Consider the following 15,934-nt stretch of genomic DNA (forward strand, 5'->3'; position numbering starts at 1 on the left):
CAACAACAGATGGCACACAGCTATACAGTTTGTTCAAAAGAAGCTGAAGAGAGACCTGCCTGATTCATTCAGTGGTTTAAAGACATGGAGAAAGACAGACAAGGCTAACATGTGAGCTGGGAAATGTTGCAGAAATGCTGGAAATAACGAGATTCCAAAGGGAGAAAATACTTACAAGAGAAGGTAAAAAACCAGAGTGGCTCTGAGTTAAGCTAAGGCAATCAAACTTTACCCTACAAGAGCACCTGCTGTCCACACAGATCAACTGCTCCCAAATATAGCTCATTTTTAACTCAGCTTTCCCATAAAGTGCCCTTACCCGTAATCCAAAATAAAGGAGGAAGAAAGCATTGAAGCCTGTATCTACATATAGGATGCTGTCTGGAAAGGAGATCTTGAATTCCTCTGCTCTAATTTGGAAGTAGACATCACAGCCAGTGGAGGGAAGGGCAAAAAAAAGAAAACAAAAACAAGCAATAGAGTGGCTATAAAGTGACATTTGGTTTGGGTTTTCGTTATGAAATAATCACTAAAACAAAATTTACATGCATTCACAATTTTGTGTGGTTTAAACCTCTACTTCCTCATTGAGTTAGGCAGAATAAATGGCTGTTAATAGCAGGTTTTCATTAGCATCAGCAAGCATGTTAAAACATGACATTATTTATCTATCATGCAAATATACTGGAAAGATTGGGTTTCATATATTTATAGAGTGCTTATGCAAATCTTATGCAAATCCTTCTGTTGACTTCAGGAAAATGGTTTCACCCTTCTCCTGTGGACCAGTTGTCGTGGTTTAGCCCCAGCCAGCAACTAAGCACCACACAGCCGCTCGCTCACTCCCCCTGCCCTGATGGGATGGGGGAGAGAATTGGAGGAGTAAGAGTGAGACACACTCCTGGGGTGAGATAAGAACAGTTTAATAATTGAAATAAAGTAAAATAGTATTGATGATAATAACAATATACAAAGCAAGCGATGCACAATGCAATTGCTCACCACCCGCCGACCGATGCCCAGACAGTTCCCGAGCAGCGATCGCTGCTCCCTGGCCAACCCCCCCCAGTTTCTATACTGCCCATGACGCCGTATGGTATGGAATGGCCCTTGGGGCAGTTGGGATCAACTCTTCTGGCTGTGCCCCCTCCCAGCTTCTTGTGCCCCTGGCAGAGCCTGGGAAGCTGGAAAGTCCTTGACTGGCATAAGCAGTACTGAGCAACAACTAAACCATCAGTGTGTTATCAGCATTCTTCTCATCCTAAATCCAAACCACAGCACTGTGCCTGCTACTAGGGAGAAAATTAACTCTGTCCCAGCCAAAACCAGGACACCAGTATACTCTCCTGTATTCAGCTTAGCCAGCAAAAAAGAGAGCTCCTGTAGCTATATCTCACTGAACCCCTTTTGAACACGGCCTTCTAACTTGCCAAGGGAGCAGTTGAAGCACGGAGTAGCTTCCATCAAAGTCTACCAGGTTAGCTTACAACACCAATTCGAGTTTTCTAGGCCAGCCTCACTGACCTTGCATGAAATAGGCTTACAGAGTGCTCAAAGTGTAACAGTGCAGACTGATGGAAGTGGTAAAATCTGGCAGTAGAACGCTGCGGGAATAAGCTTTTCCCACTGGCACCACCTTGTCCAACAACGGATGTTTGACAGTGCCTGAAGAGATTACAGGCCACATTCTCACACTCACTTACTGACATATTGCCTATACCAGGCTGACAGCAAGCTAGGTACATCAATTATGAGCCATCTGAGGCACCTCTTCCTCCACCCACACAGGGGATATTTTGAAAGCAGAAACACAAAGGTAACTAGTCCCATGAGTCAGCCCAGGTGAATATCTACTCTCACCTACATAATGCTATTCATGGACAGAATTCTGTGTAAATAGGATTAACTGCCGGCTTATTCCTTAAAAAATCAACTCATTCTCTTCTGAAGCTATTCCTAGATGTTTTTCAGATTTATAATGTCTTGGGATTAAACACAATATTGGATTGCTCTTGATGTATAATTCTGCTTCTCAGGTTTACCCCTGCTGATTGAATTCAGTTCAGAGTGCTCCACAGCTTTTATATTTTATTTATTTCATTTTATGATTCCATTTTATTTTCCAGTGTTGTGCACCAATCCAAGCAAAGAACTAAGAACAATGCTCTGGCATATTAAATCAAAGCCGTTTACATATTAGTATCTTTTTACCCCTGAGCACATTCTACGAAATTTATGTATTCACGTGAAGATTGGTAGAGACTACAGTGCGCTTTCCTACTCAGTCTCGTTATTTTATTTCCATCAAATTGTTTACTGAAGGCTGGATTTTATAGAAGAGCTCCATTCCCATTTAGGTACCAAAAAATAGATGGCCAGACTTTCAAAAGAGCTTTGGGTAGTGAGCTTTATTAAAAATCTAGCATTCTCTAACACTGCGATAGCAACAGCTGGGCTTTGAATATTTTTGAAAACATCTGTACCAAAATGGGTGCAGGATCCTTTTCCAAAGCTGTAGGATTTGGACATCTGTCCCTCAGTTGTTCTGAAAATCCAGCCTTGAAGGTATACATAGAAAAAACCTACATACAGTGAAACCTCAACCGGTGTAACAGAAAAATACAAAGCACAATTTCTCCTTTCTGGCTGCACTGTGTAGTTCCATGCACTACTGGGCTGCTGCTATCATGTAGTTATGCCCAAAGTACACTCTCCTGGCATCTGTAATCCCTGTAAAGTATTGGCATCTTAAAGGAAGGGGGAAATATGTACCTGACAACCCATGGAGCTCAAAGGGGCCTGTCACATACCAGTGCTCCTCTAGCTCATATCTGTGGCCACAGAACGGCTCTCAGAAAACACTTCAGCTTGGCACTTTGTTTCAGCAGTTTGTTTAAACAAGCTTTTTGGATAAACATCAGTAATCTACTTACTCCGCAAGATTGACAAAATAAATGATGAGAGCACCAATGTTCAGAAGAAACACCAGGATCACCTGAAAATGCAGGCATCACAGAGGATGTTATGAGGCTTACTGTGGGAGCAACACAGCTTCCATCTAAAACAAGCACACATCTAAACCACCACTTTTTCTATTTTTCTATGACTTAGAGGAGAGGCAGAAGGAACAAAATTCAGTTAGCTACCCACTGCAGCAACCCCAAGATAGAGATTTTAGTTAGGCCTATGCGCAATGAACCAAAATCTCAATCGATATAACTCAACACTACCATGTCAACTTGCTATGTTGAGGGCTGGATGCAGCTGACCACGTTACTCCAGTTCCCTGGTGTCTTTGCAAAAGGCCAGGGAATCAAACCCATGTGACTAGTTGCTCATTTACCTGCAGCCACCAAAATCTAATATACAAAAGGATGCTCAGATTAAAAAAACAGGCAGTTAAGTTCCACTGAGATGTGTCATTGGCATATCCTTTTTTGGTGGATAAAGACAGCACTCTCAATCCTTTGGACATGAATTTAAAATAACAAAAATGATTAGCACCAATGCTGTTATAGTCATTTCCCACTGAAAGAGTAAGCCACCAAGCAAGCCATCAGGGCTGAATCACTCAGAGGTGATTCAATTACCCAGAAGATGGAGATTGTGCCAGACCCAGCAGTCTGCCTACAGCCAGATCTAGGGAGACATCAGATGGTGAGTTTCAGTCATTTTATATAACTTTTCTTGCTTAGGAACTTTCCAAATCACCTTCCCAGGCCAAACACATTTGTATTAGGAAAAAGTGTGACCTAGATCATATGAACTGCAAAACTTGACATATACTTGTGTTTTCACTTGATGTCCTCATAAAAGGATAGGCCTCACCACCTGCGTTAGAAGAAGCCTGTGCTAACCGATCTACTTACCAGTACACACCCCACAGATGTCTGAGCCGATAGCATCATTTCTACCCGCGTAGAGAAGGCTCTTATCCAGTAGACTGAACTTTGTTTCCTTTTGTGTGGCCACCAGACATCTTTGTCCTGACAGAGAAGCAAATAGATTGTTAACCTCGGCTTTGCCAGACACCATTTTCCCAAGATGGCTATAGCCAACACATCCAGCCACCACCAAATCTGAATGGGGATTGAAAGTAAGAGGAGGGTAGAATATATTTTCCTTCAGCTAAGCTACTAAAAGCTTCAGAAAGCCTTATCTGCCTGGAATTCACCAAGGGCATGCTGTGCAGACACACTGTGATACAGATGCAGTCTCATTTCTTCTCTACTGGTTGCACCAATGAACATTGATTCTCATCACCTTGAAGTGATTGCCTCATAACCTGAGTCTGAAGGAAAGAGTGTGCTCTGTTGATAGTAACACCTCTCTACCAGTCTCCCCACCCTTTCCCATCTTATGCCAGGTGTGAATTAATTTTCTTAGTTTTGACCATGTAAAACATTTCCCTAGCATATACCCTGGAATATCTCAGTTCTAATGTTCTGTTTTAACATGGTCTGTTGCCTCTTAATGTATGCCAGTAACAGCCCCAGGTAAGACTTAGCTTTACTGTATAGCTTCAACTAATTCTGATTAGCTTTTGCTATGAGGTAGGATTCTGTCCTTCTTGCAGATACAGCTATTAATAACTGTAACAAGTAACTAACACAGATTATTCAATGACAGAAAACCTGTAACCACCTACAAGGGGGAAAAAAAAAATGACCAATGCCACTCTAATGTGAGATACTGTGCTGGCCTCTCTTCTTTTACACTCAGTTTCCCAGGCACCAGCATCTGTGGTGATCATCATTGGCAAACAGAGATGCCTACAGTTTGCCAGCAGCACAGGTGTTCCCTTCATTTTCTGCTCACACAATCCAGGTGAGCTGATGAGAACATCAAGGCCTCCCCTGGAAGTGATGGAGTGAAATGGCCTGCGACAGTTGTTGGAGGCAACATGACGTGACACAAGGAAAGAGCTCTTCAGTCCTGCAAATTACATTGTAACCAGGTACATACGTGACCTGGATATGTTGTATGAACCATCCTGGTGATATCCTTGGGAGCTATTAATACCTTCTCAAAAATTCCACAATGCACACAAGGAGAACCAGGGTCAGAAGACCATCAATCTTTTGGTGGTGAATTTGTTTCCAGCACGCTTAATCCCATCCTTGTCCAGTCTGTTCAAACCATGTGAAAAAGGCTATTCTAAAATACTGAAAAATAACTTAAGAGAATTTTTCCAATAGTTGCAGTATACAGAGTGGGGAGTTACGGTCTTGAGGGACAGCCTGACCATGTACATGTATTCCTCATTTCTGTTATGAACTCTGCCTTGGTGTTTAAATATCTCTGTGTATGAGATGCTATGTTTGCACATATTAGCTTGTGTGTTTAAGAATCAGAGGTTGTATGCAAATGTGGATCGAAAAGGCAAGCATTCTAGTGCTCTTGTGTACATCTGTGTTTATCTACATTCATACGTAGGTGCTGAGGTTTCCATATGTATATGTTTGTGCAGCTAGTAATATCTACATTGGTAAAAACCTCGTGCCCTCCTCTTAAAAGGAGAAAGATGGTAACATCCAAAAGCACTAACCTCTTAAAGTAATCAACTTGAAGATAAAAGTAAACCAAGCTTTCCCTGAACATGCCATGTTTAGTGCAATATAACAGAAGATACTTTCTAAACTAGTACTCCTTCCACACCAAATGTAATTCTTGCATTCTCGCAACACACAAAATATGAGCCCTTTCAAAGAAATTTTGCCCTTACCTTTTTCATCCAGATCTTCTCTATGCTGAAGCCATAAGCATACCTAGCCAACCTGAAAGCCAGTATGGTAAACAGGCCTCCCAAGAAAACAAACAAAGATGGTATAATAAAAGCCAACTGAAAGGACAGTCCACAGGTGAGGTTAAGTTTCCCTGACATATTAGGAATCACTTTGTTCTGCCTTCTTCCTCCTTAGCTTCCTTAATTGCTTGGTCCTGACCTTCTAGAATACTCATTGCTCTTGTGACATTGCAGTGACCTCAGTCCAGTGCTGTGCATCATGTTGGCACTGGTCAGACTGACAGGCTGGGACACTGCGAGAAACTCCCTCTGCAATGGAAGGATTTGAATAGGGCTTCTAATTTAGAACGCTATCTTTTTAGTGACATTACCAAGGTATTTTCTCTCTGGAATACCTTAGTTTATAAAGCTGTCTCTCACTGTATAAACATAAGTTGCTTACTACAGACCTGTGAAGTCTCACATACAGCACTCTGGACTCATCCATTCAGGCCCCATTTCATGCCTCCCTTCAAGAGCTGCAACACACACATACTGTAGTAGTCCCTTGGGAATCTCCACTCAACTTCTGGATCAAGTCCTACTGCTCAAAACCAAAAACAAGCAAGTTGCCCTGGCACTGAAAGAGTAGATGTGATAAGAGCTGCAATAGCAATGTAACAGAATAAGCAAAATAAGACTGGTCAGATGAATCAGACCAAAGATGCACTTAGCCTGGTATTTTGCCTCTGTAATTGCCCTGTTGTCAGTAGTGAAGTACAGCGTGACCTTTCCACTGCTGTCTTCATTTCACTGGATTACCCTCTTTCTTTTCCTAGTTTCATAAACTTTTTAATCAGAAGACTTAACAAGCTAAGTCAGAGTTTCCAATGATATGAAAATAACCAAGCTGGGATAAAGTGCTCTCATGCCCACAGGTGGCAGCACTTCCTTGAGTTCAGCTACCTCTGCATACCAGTACATAAAACCAACTTGCTTCCCAGTATTGCTGCAGCCTCGGATGAAGAGAAAACCAAAGTAGAACAGCACGGCAAGCCATCTCCCAGAACCTGCTCAGTAAAAGCAGCAGTCCATCTTGCACCATGCAGGCCTACCTGTCCCATCCACAGCTGGCAGGGTAGCAATGCTATCAGATGCCACCAGTTCATGCAGTATCTGTCCCCTTTTCTATTGAAACAGAACGTCATCAAAAGCTTTAGGTCTAGTCAAGAGTTTTCAAGTCTTTTATGAGCGCTGCAGATGAATAATGCAATCAGACTCTTCTTCATGCAATCAGGACAGCTGTCTATGGAAGTAGTGATTTTGCCTGAATTGGGAAAAACATGTGCCCAGGAAAAAAAGAAAAAACAGAAGAATGGTGAAATAACAGCCCAGCAAACAGTTGGCAGGGAGGCAAAGAATACATTACTGTAGCCTTTAAACACAACAATATTTAATGTCTGCCCTCCCCTTTCCTCCCTTGCTGAGCATCAGAGGGGACTATGAGCAATTGGAACCAGTAGAGTGTTTTGAATGGTGAGGGTGGTCCTGGGGACAGGCTGTCAGCTCACAAGAGTCATTACTTGTGTTTTCATGGAGACTAATATGAAAAAATTGCAATCAGCTCATCGAAGGTTCCAGGATGCCTGAGCCAAGGACAGAAAGAATTTTAGGTAAGTTCCCAAAGGGAAAAGGGGTGGGAGGGTGAGGTAGAGAAAAGAAGGTTCACTCTCCCTGGGAAGCGTGGACAGCAGTAGTATCTCCCTCACTCTGCAGATACCCCCACTCAGTAACGAAGCGTTTACCTGCAGGACTGTAGTCTGGGGACAGGAATTCATGCAGATGACAAAGGGATGTGACACCAGTCAGTGCAACTTCTGCTCCACATCTAGTGCTTCCTTAACACATTTTTTCCACCTGGTCCCTGCTCTGTCTCAAATCTTCCTGTGGTGCAAGCTCTTCTCTGAATTTCTCCCCTCCACGGCTGTAAGGAGTTTTTGACTGAAGATGGCAGCCTTTGCCCATTCCTTGCAGCTGAGCCAGGACTGGAAGCAAATCAGCTCACTGTAACTCCCAGCTGATTTCTCAGTCCAGCTGTCCCCAGAGCAGAAACAGGTCATTCACAAATCACAGCCACTCAGCAGGAGTACAGGGCTACAAAAAGAAAGTGATTTATTAGCATGCAGTAGCACACTGCCCTGTCTTTGCAGCGACAGATACATAAAGCAGGAAAGGGAGCATGCAACAGAGAGCAGGCTTTTGTTTTATTTTGACTAAATTGTAGTTTAGGCTGCACTGATGCACATATTTGGAATTAAATACAGAATGGAAATCCACCAAGAGGCATCGTGTACTGCTCATTTCTGGTGCAAAAAATAGTATTACTGATAATCAGAGTGCTTTATGACTGTGAGGACATCCACACCTGTCTCCTGATGGGAAATAGCTTGGTGCTATCAATATTTACAGGTAGAAAAAACAAATGAAAAAAAAATTAAGGCCCCAAAGGAATTCAGCAGGATACCAGGAACCTGATTTCATAATTTTCTGGCATAGAAGTGTTTTAAGCTGCTTCCATTCTGCAGCCACACCCTGCTGCAACATGGCAGCATGACACTCAGCTGCTGTCTCCAAGAGGAACACTCAGTGCCCACTGTGACACGTCTTTTAGCTTAGCCTCTAATCAGTAGAATAAAATAATGCTTTTCATTAGAGAGCATTACAGATCTCCTAAATTAGGCTCATGTTCTGGATTTTCCTGATTTGTTACTCTGATAGTAAATTCTTCCAATGGCTATTATCTTACCTGAAAACACACATACTTTTTTCCAACTCTGGTGCTAGCTCCAGCTTCCAATGAAAGCTGAATCCTGACCTTCCAGCAAAATTTCACTGTGTATTTTTCTGCTGGCTAGTGGAGTCATCTATTATAAGAAGTCATCTTCCCTGTATTTGTGCTTGCACATTGTGATGGAGTCTCCTCTTTGATAGCCTAGATGGATCAAGCTCCTTACATCTTTCACTAGAAAGATGTTTCCCAGACTCCGAATCATTTATACATCTCTTTTATGAACCCTTCCAATTTTTCAGCATCCTCTTTGATCTGCAGACACCAGACCCAGAATCACTATCCCAGTGAAGATCTGGTTAATGTGGGTAGACAGAGTGGTAAGCTTAGTATATTAGATCTGTGAAGGAAAGATTTGATTTTAAAGTGCACCAGTTTGACTGAGAGGAAAGAACGATAACAGAGGCACTGAATTGGGGAGACATTTCCTGAAAGGATTAAGCTTCTGTCTGGGTAATGAGAACATCCACAGTCACATTAGACCGGATTAAAGAGAAAGATAAATTCTGCTGCTTCAGAGCATAAACCAATAGCTGGTGGGGACTACAAATAAATGTCTCCTTTGGGTAGATTCTTCTGTAATTGTTCACTGTGGAGAGAGCTTACGTCTCCCACTAAAGCAGCTGGCTACCAGCAGACCCAGAACACTGGGATAAATGGGTCTAGAGGAAATCGCCCATCTTCCTGTTATGTGGAGACACACAAACACAGATTGGAGAGACAAAGGGGTTGCACTTAAAGATTAAATCCTTATGTCATCTCTGCCTCCAAGCCTATCTAGGTGAGAAGACTAAGAAATTAAACTGAGAAACATGTATTATAGCCTGCATTCTCCCAGCCTCCTTGCTACTGCAATCTCCATTTGGGATGGATGCGAATACATATGTGCATGAATGCAACAGTCCTCTCATCCCTGCTTGGTAAATAGTTCCCACTTTTACTGTGCTCTGAACCTTCCAGGTGCAAAATAAAACAGATTGGTCTGGAATTTGGAAGCAAATGAGCCAGGCTGCTTGCTCCAGGCTTCCAATTTAATAAACATGCATCTATATCTAATGGACAGTCTGTCACTTCCCTTTAATAGAAATCACCTGCTCCTCTAATAATCATTAAACAAATTGACAGCACAATAGCCAAGGCCTCTCATCTTAATGCCACCTGCAGCAAGAGTAAAATAATCCACTAATATCTTTTCAGAAAGGCCATTATTCTGCCTAATATGAATGCATATACACACACTCCATGTAACATAGAATCAAACATGTCCATGAAGAAAATAAATTGCATAAGAATTCTTTTTATTTACATAATGCATGTATTTTATTAGTAAGATCATTTCTCATTTTCTCATGATGAGGATGATAATCTCTCATGCCTCCTGCAGTGCTTTCCTCTGCTAGGGCCAGACCCTGAGCAGCTTTATGGGCACCATCAGGCTGGATGGCCAGACATGCCTCCATCTACACCCGAAATGCAGCTGCTTTCCTAACTCAGAGCTTTCAGGCCAGGATATGCTAATACCACTGAGACCTAGAAAGTTTTTAAAGTCCCCTTTTGGAAGGGATTAGAATTGTTCTCCTATACATCCTTGCCTACTTGTGGCAGGATCCACAAGGGTATTGGGACTTCTGACAGCTAACTGTAGAGCTCTCCTAAGGCCCAGGATGGCAACTTCGCATACAAGAAAAATACTTCAGGGTTAGATGGAACCTGTCGACAGATAACTCAGCATGCCTGAATACCCAAGGGGCTGTGTGCAGCCTTCCTCAGTCTTCAGAAACAGTTAAGCATTCAAGGGGTATCATAGTCCTGTGTGGACTTTGCCATGTGTCAGTCTCTAAAAGACATTTTTTCTGAGCTCAGCCAGTACATGCAGTGTTTTTGAAGCAGCCAGACACATGTCATGCCATAAAATTCTGCATTAGTACATGCAAGGTCATCTGAGCCTTATCAAACTTCAAATAATAGGACCCCACCTTTATTTGTTCAAATCACATTCCATATCCACAGAGTTATGGCCACACCTTAGGGTCACAATAAGAGGAGGAAAAAAAAATTAAAAATCAGAAAACGAACTCCAGTATGACAAAATTCAGACCCACTGGTGATAGAGCAAGCACAGGCAGACAAGAGCTTGCTCTTCAACTTGTTCCTCCCTTTGACCACCGTATTTTTGTTGGCATTCTCAGATGCCTGTCTCAAGCATCTGTTTGTCTCTCTGGCCTTGCTCTTGTTCTCCCTTCACACACACTGATTCTAAATACAGCCCATCAGTCTCCAAGTTCTGTTTGCTATGGACCTTTCAAAAGCTTTCTTATCCACAGCACTCATTACTGAGGGCTACTTAAAGTTAATGAAGAATTCTCTTAACAACCTTATGCAACCAGTTTGCCTGTCTCAATCACGCTGATTTAAGTCATGTTGTACCTTATGGGGCCTCTCATGTCAGATGAGAGTACAAAAAAAACCCCACATATGCTGGGAGAAAAGCCCATGTGCCAAAGGGACAGTGGCAGCTTGGCACCAGAGCACTTCACAGGCCATGCCCCAAGGGACACCTCCCAAAGCCTCAGACAAGCTGTTCTATAAAGGCAGGTGCACAGAAGAGTCCTACCCACATGCTAGTAGCCAGAATATCCTAAGGAATCCCAAAACATCCTTCAAGACACCTCTGTATCTAGCCACATGGTTCTTGCAGAGTGGGAAGCACCTCAGGAGATATTAGTCTTTCCAAAGCAGCCTGTTCCCAGATTCTACTCCCCACGCTGCTAACATGCACCACAACCAAGAGCTCATCTGTGTATTAGACAGGACACATGCACTGGCTCTCCCCTTCATGTGCAGAAGCTGCTCCGCAACTCCTGTTCAGAGGTAAATTCACTGCTGTGCTGCAACTATCTTCTGGCAGCTGTGCACAGAAGCTTTGCAGTGAACTACTCTCAGCTCAAAACAAAATCAACTGTCCTTCACAACTCTCCCTCTCTGGGGGAGTATCCACACACACAAGTATTCAAGAGAAGTCAAGGACATAGCGGGACTGGATCTACTCCAGGGCAATTCCTAGATTTAACAAGCCTCATGAGGCTACTGATCATCTGATGCATAATCTGGGAGTTAGGATGGAGGATGCAAGTGAGGAGTCTGAAATGAGTTGTACAGGGATAAATTGGGCCCTTGCTGTTTGTCTGGTCCTTACCTCCACAGTACAAGAGCGTATCAGTCATTTGCAGAGTTCTCTTCACAGCACGCCTCTGCAGGAGGGAAATTGGACATCCCCATTTTCCAAACAGGGAGGTGAAACAAAAGGAGTAGTACATGACTTTTCTGTTCCTCCCCAAAGTCAAGCAGGAGGTCTGCAGGTGAGTGGAACTGAAACCCTATCTCCCAAGCCTCTCAGCTGTCTTCCTTTGCTAGCAGTGACAAACTGTTCTGCTATCAAACTTGCCTTGCAGAGATCTCAGCTAGGCTGATGGCATCTCAACATACGTCTTTTTACCAAAGACTTTTTTGGTGTGTTTCTGGACATTCCTACTTCTACTATCAGTTTGAGGCCTGATCCTTGCTCACTTCATTACTGTGGCATTCATTGCAAGACAGCAATATCCACTAAGAAGTACGATTACATTCCACACACCCACTGAAGCTATTTTCAATGGTGGTGTAGCTATAAATTAAACTCTGAAGTCTCCATGGAATATTGTCTCTTCCTGTCTCTCTCATGACTGTGTAGCCTATATTTGGAGGCCAAATACCACTAGCTTTATTTAAAATATAAAAGTTTCAGAATATTCCCATACTTACAGTACCAGGAAATACCAAGATAAAAGGAAACAAGTATCTCAAGATTTCTCTGATTAAATACTAGTTTTCTTACCACCAGGAGTAAACCCCATTATTTATACTGATGAAGAATTCTGACAGTATTTCTCTTTTATAGAGCAAAAACCGAACCGCAAGAAGCTAGAGTTCATTCCACGCCTATTCACTACCAGCAAATCCACGAATGGAAGCCAGAACTACTGACTCCCATCGCCTTGTACAGTGTAATCATTTACTCCTTCACTACCAAGAACTGCATTTATTGAGGTGGTGTAAGCATGGGTGACTAAAAACCTGCAGCTCCTGATCGTAAATCCTAAAAGTAAAGAATGCTCCCAAGAGGTACCATGACCAACCAAGTACACGTTGACCCATCACATACAAAGGTCCACTTGCATGTGCAGATTCAGAAAGGGTCAGAACATACTGAATTGTCTTCATTATAAGTTACATGATTTGTCACGGCCAACCCTATTGCTGTACACAAACATGCTTTTGTAGCACAGAAACTAAGGACACCTCCCGGCCATAAAAGACCTGATGTAACACATCGGTATCCCATACTGGTTAGGACCCACACAGGGGTTCACGTCTCGCAAAAGCAGACACCATGCAGTACACGCTTTTCCTCCATTTGAGCTCTAGCAAAGAAAGCTCCACTTCAACCGACAACCTGGAATGAGGCAAGCCCTTCTTTGGATCTAGCCCAGTTGTCCCTTCTGGGAGAAGTTGGGGGAAGGGGTAGGTGCAATTGGGAACAAAAAAAGTCAAGGGCTGCACAACCATCAGTTCCTTCACATTTAAAAAGAGTCTACCACAGATTAAAACAGGTCTGTGTTTAAGTATCTCTAGTTTAGAGTAGATTACTCCCATTGAAACCTCTCAGCACTCAAAATTAACAGAACGAGCATCATCATCACCAAAATGAAGTGGAATGGGAAAGGGCAGGAGGGCAGTCACATTAAGAATCAGATCTCAATCCACACATACATGAAAGTCTGAAAAACAGTGCCACAGAACATTATATTGTAACCTCTGTTATTTCTCCCATGTTCCTCTGACCCCACCTGGCCGAAAAGCAGCTTATTAAGTAACAACACTCTACAGCCCTTGGGACTGCAAAATCCATCAGTAACTACAGATTTAGTAGCCAGCCCAGCTGCTTCTCCTGTGCTGCCATACCCTTCTATCGCTTGTGCAGAGGAAAAGTACAGTGGCTTTTAGAGACAATGGCTGTGATATACATTCACACAGACTTGCTTGAGCAGAACCTGCTGATTACTGAAGAGGACACCTCCAAGGGACTAAGATACCACTGACGGGTTTTTTTTATTTTTTGTCAGGCTTCAAATACTTCAGCCTGGGAACCAAGATCCATGTTTCAGATCCTCAGCAAAGATGTATAACTCAGTTAATTTTGAAAGTCACAGCCATGGTGACAAACTGACCCAGCAGCTGAGACTGCAGCTATATAACTTCATGCACCTGTTTTTATCTAGAATGCTAAAGAGGAGATGTTTGACATCAAGCTTACTGCTTGGGTGAGTCCTTATTTTAAACATCTCTTCTCTGCTCCTGAGATACTGGTGCAAGTATTCAAAGGGCTCTAACACAGCAAGATGCTCACAATAATACATCAGTGGGAGCTGAGCTCTTAGCTGACTCAGGTGTATTTGCAAAGATGAACCATAATGCTATGGGGAGTTTCAATGTTTGCTTAGAGGACTGTGAACACATGTAATGATTCTTGCTACATGTCCTGATGTTACGATCAAAGTAGTCTGCACTGGATATAGGTTAGTCTAACCAAAGTACATTAGACAGACAAAGATTAACATGCCTAAATGATACATGTGTTCTAATTAGAGAATGTAATCACCTCAGGCTTGATCATTATTGCTCCCTTTATGTTTATCATTTCAGCCGCATTAAGGTCCCTGGCAGTTCTTTCATCTAACTTTCATATTCAAGGACATCAGGTTTTTAATCATTAAATACCTTAAACAATATTTTTCAAGAATCTTTGAAGAATAATTATTTTCCCCGTATAAGCTGTATATCACTGAAGGTTGTTTTAAAAACCTCTCATCTCCAGCTGCTGCACTTATATCAACAGATCTCTTTGGAAATCAGACTGTGGGAAGAGTGCTCAGAAAAACAAAACGTTTTGTCACTCTCCCTCCATTTTTTCATCCATTCTGTTCTGTTGCAAGATTTCCAACTCAACTATAGGATCTGTCAAAGTATCAGCATTGTCAGAGGTAAGGGGATTTTCATTTGAGACTGAGCCCTCAGGGGCAGTATTGCCCCTGACCTGGGGCTGCCTGACAACTGGAACTCATTCCTTCTGATTTAGCTTAACGTTTCTTCTCACACCTTTCTGCATACATCCAAGTTTTCCCCTCCATGTAGATCAACCACCTGTAAGAAAAAAAGAATTAAAACTGCCTTCCAAAAGTCCTCTTTTGCAATCTTAGCAATATGCAGGGAGACACTCGAGAAGAGTTGGCATAACTTTTTGCACATTCACCGATACATGCCTTTATTATGTGGTTAGCTTCATACGATTCTGCAGAATGCATAAATCTGGCTCAGAATATAAAAATAGCCCACTATCAATCTTTCTGTAGTGGGAAATGTAGATTCATTGGTGCAAGCACAGGGAGCACTGGCAAAACTTTATAGCTGCTTCCATAAAGCTGTCAGCAGTGAAAACAGGCTGGTTTTTAAATTCAGGGAACAAAGACCATACCGGCACCAAGTCTTACAGCAAGGATACTGATGAGATCCCACAGCCAGAGGTTTGTGGCTAGGACAAGGAAACACAGATGTACCAGCTCTGCACTTTGAGCTCTGTACCAGTGTGATTCCATCAAGTTGTTAAAAGTGACCGCAACTCTTCTGAATGCCTCTACAAAGGACAACATTTCCTTTTATCTGCAATGCTCTCAAAATACATTATGAGTCCCTAGTATGGCTGCCTACCAGATATATATTCTGGGCATAATTATTTAGAATTGCATAAAATAATGGTCTGATGTTGCACCTCTCGCTTCCATCCATGATTATTTTGCTGGTGTGCCCCTAAAACTGAAATCTCAAGACTGTACCTCAGTTCAAGGATCACCAGTTCAGGGTACTTTTCAGAAACACAGCCTTTCAGAATCAGCAAAGCTGTAAAGGAAGCTTAACTAACACTTTCTTAATACAGTGGTTAAGGAAAACTCTGAATCACAGCTCATATTGATACAAAACCAGTTAACCTCATGAACATGAAAAGAACTTAGCAGAAAAGAAAGGAGGGTCATGGTTCTTTGTGCATCTGCTTCTGCTGGGCTTCTCACCAAGAGTTTTACGGGTTAAAACAGAACTTTAAGTTCTACTGCTTGTTACATTTCATCCCAAACCTTCTGAAAGGATCATTGTCTGTCAGTCCTATCAAGAAACTGGCTATTTTCATTAAAAGAGTACCAGCAGTCATATCTATTCTGTTTTCAGCCAGGACTGAAAGCCAAACAAATGGGGTTCTATGTGCCAGTTGC

At 42.4% G+C, this 15,934-nt stretch overlaps 1 protein-coding gene across 1 annotated transcript in view; it reads right to left on the minus strand.

Moving 5' to 3' along the window:
* KCNU1 (potassium calcium-activated channel subfamily U member 1) overlaps positions 1 to 5,884 on the minus strand; it is a 53,271-nt gene extending 47,387 nt beyond the window's left edge. Inside the window, exons 1-4 of the mRNA XM_075724180.1 lie at positions 5,720 to 5,884; positions 3,870 to 3,986; positions 2,934 to 2,995; positions 320 to 410 (exon numbers count right to left, since the gene is read on the minus strand). Of these exons, the coding sequence (XP_075580295.1) occupies positions 320 to 410; positions 2,934 to 2,995; positions 3,870 to 3,986; positions 5,720 to 5,884 (435 nt within the window). The remainder of the gene's footprint in view (positions 1 to 319; positions 411 to 2,933; positions 2,996 to 3,869; positions 3,987 to 5,719) is intronic.
* Positions 5,885 to 15,934: the final 10,050 nt, after the last annotated feature.

Source organism: Pelecanus crispus, chromosome 21, assembly GCF_030463565.1.
Source record: "Pelecanus crispus isolate bPelCri1 chromosome 21, bPelCri1.pri, whole genome shotgun sequence".
Classification (NCBI taxonomy): Eukaryota; Metazoa; Chordata; class Aves; order Pelecaniformes; family Pelecanidae; genus Pelecanus; species Pelecanus crispus.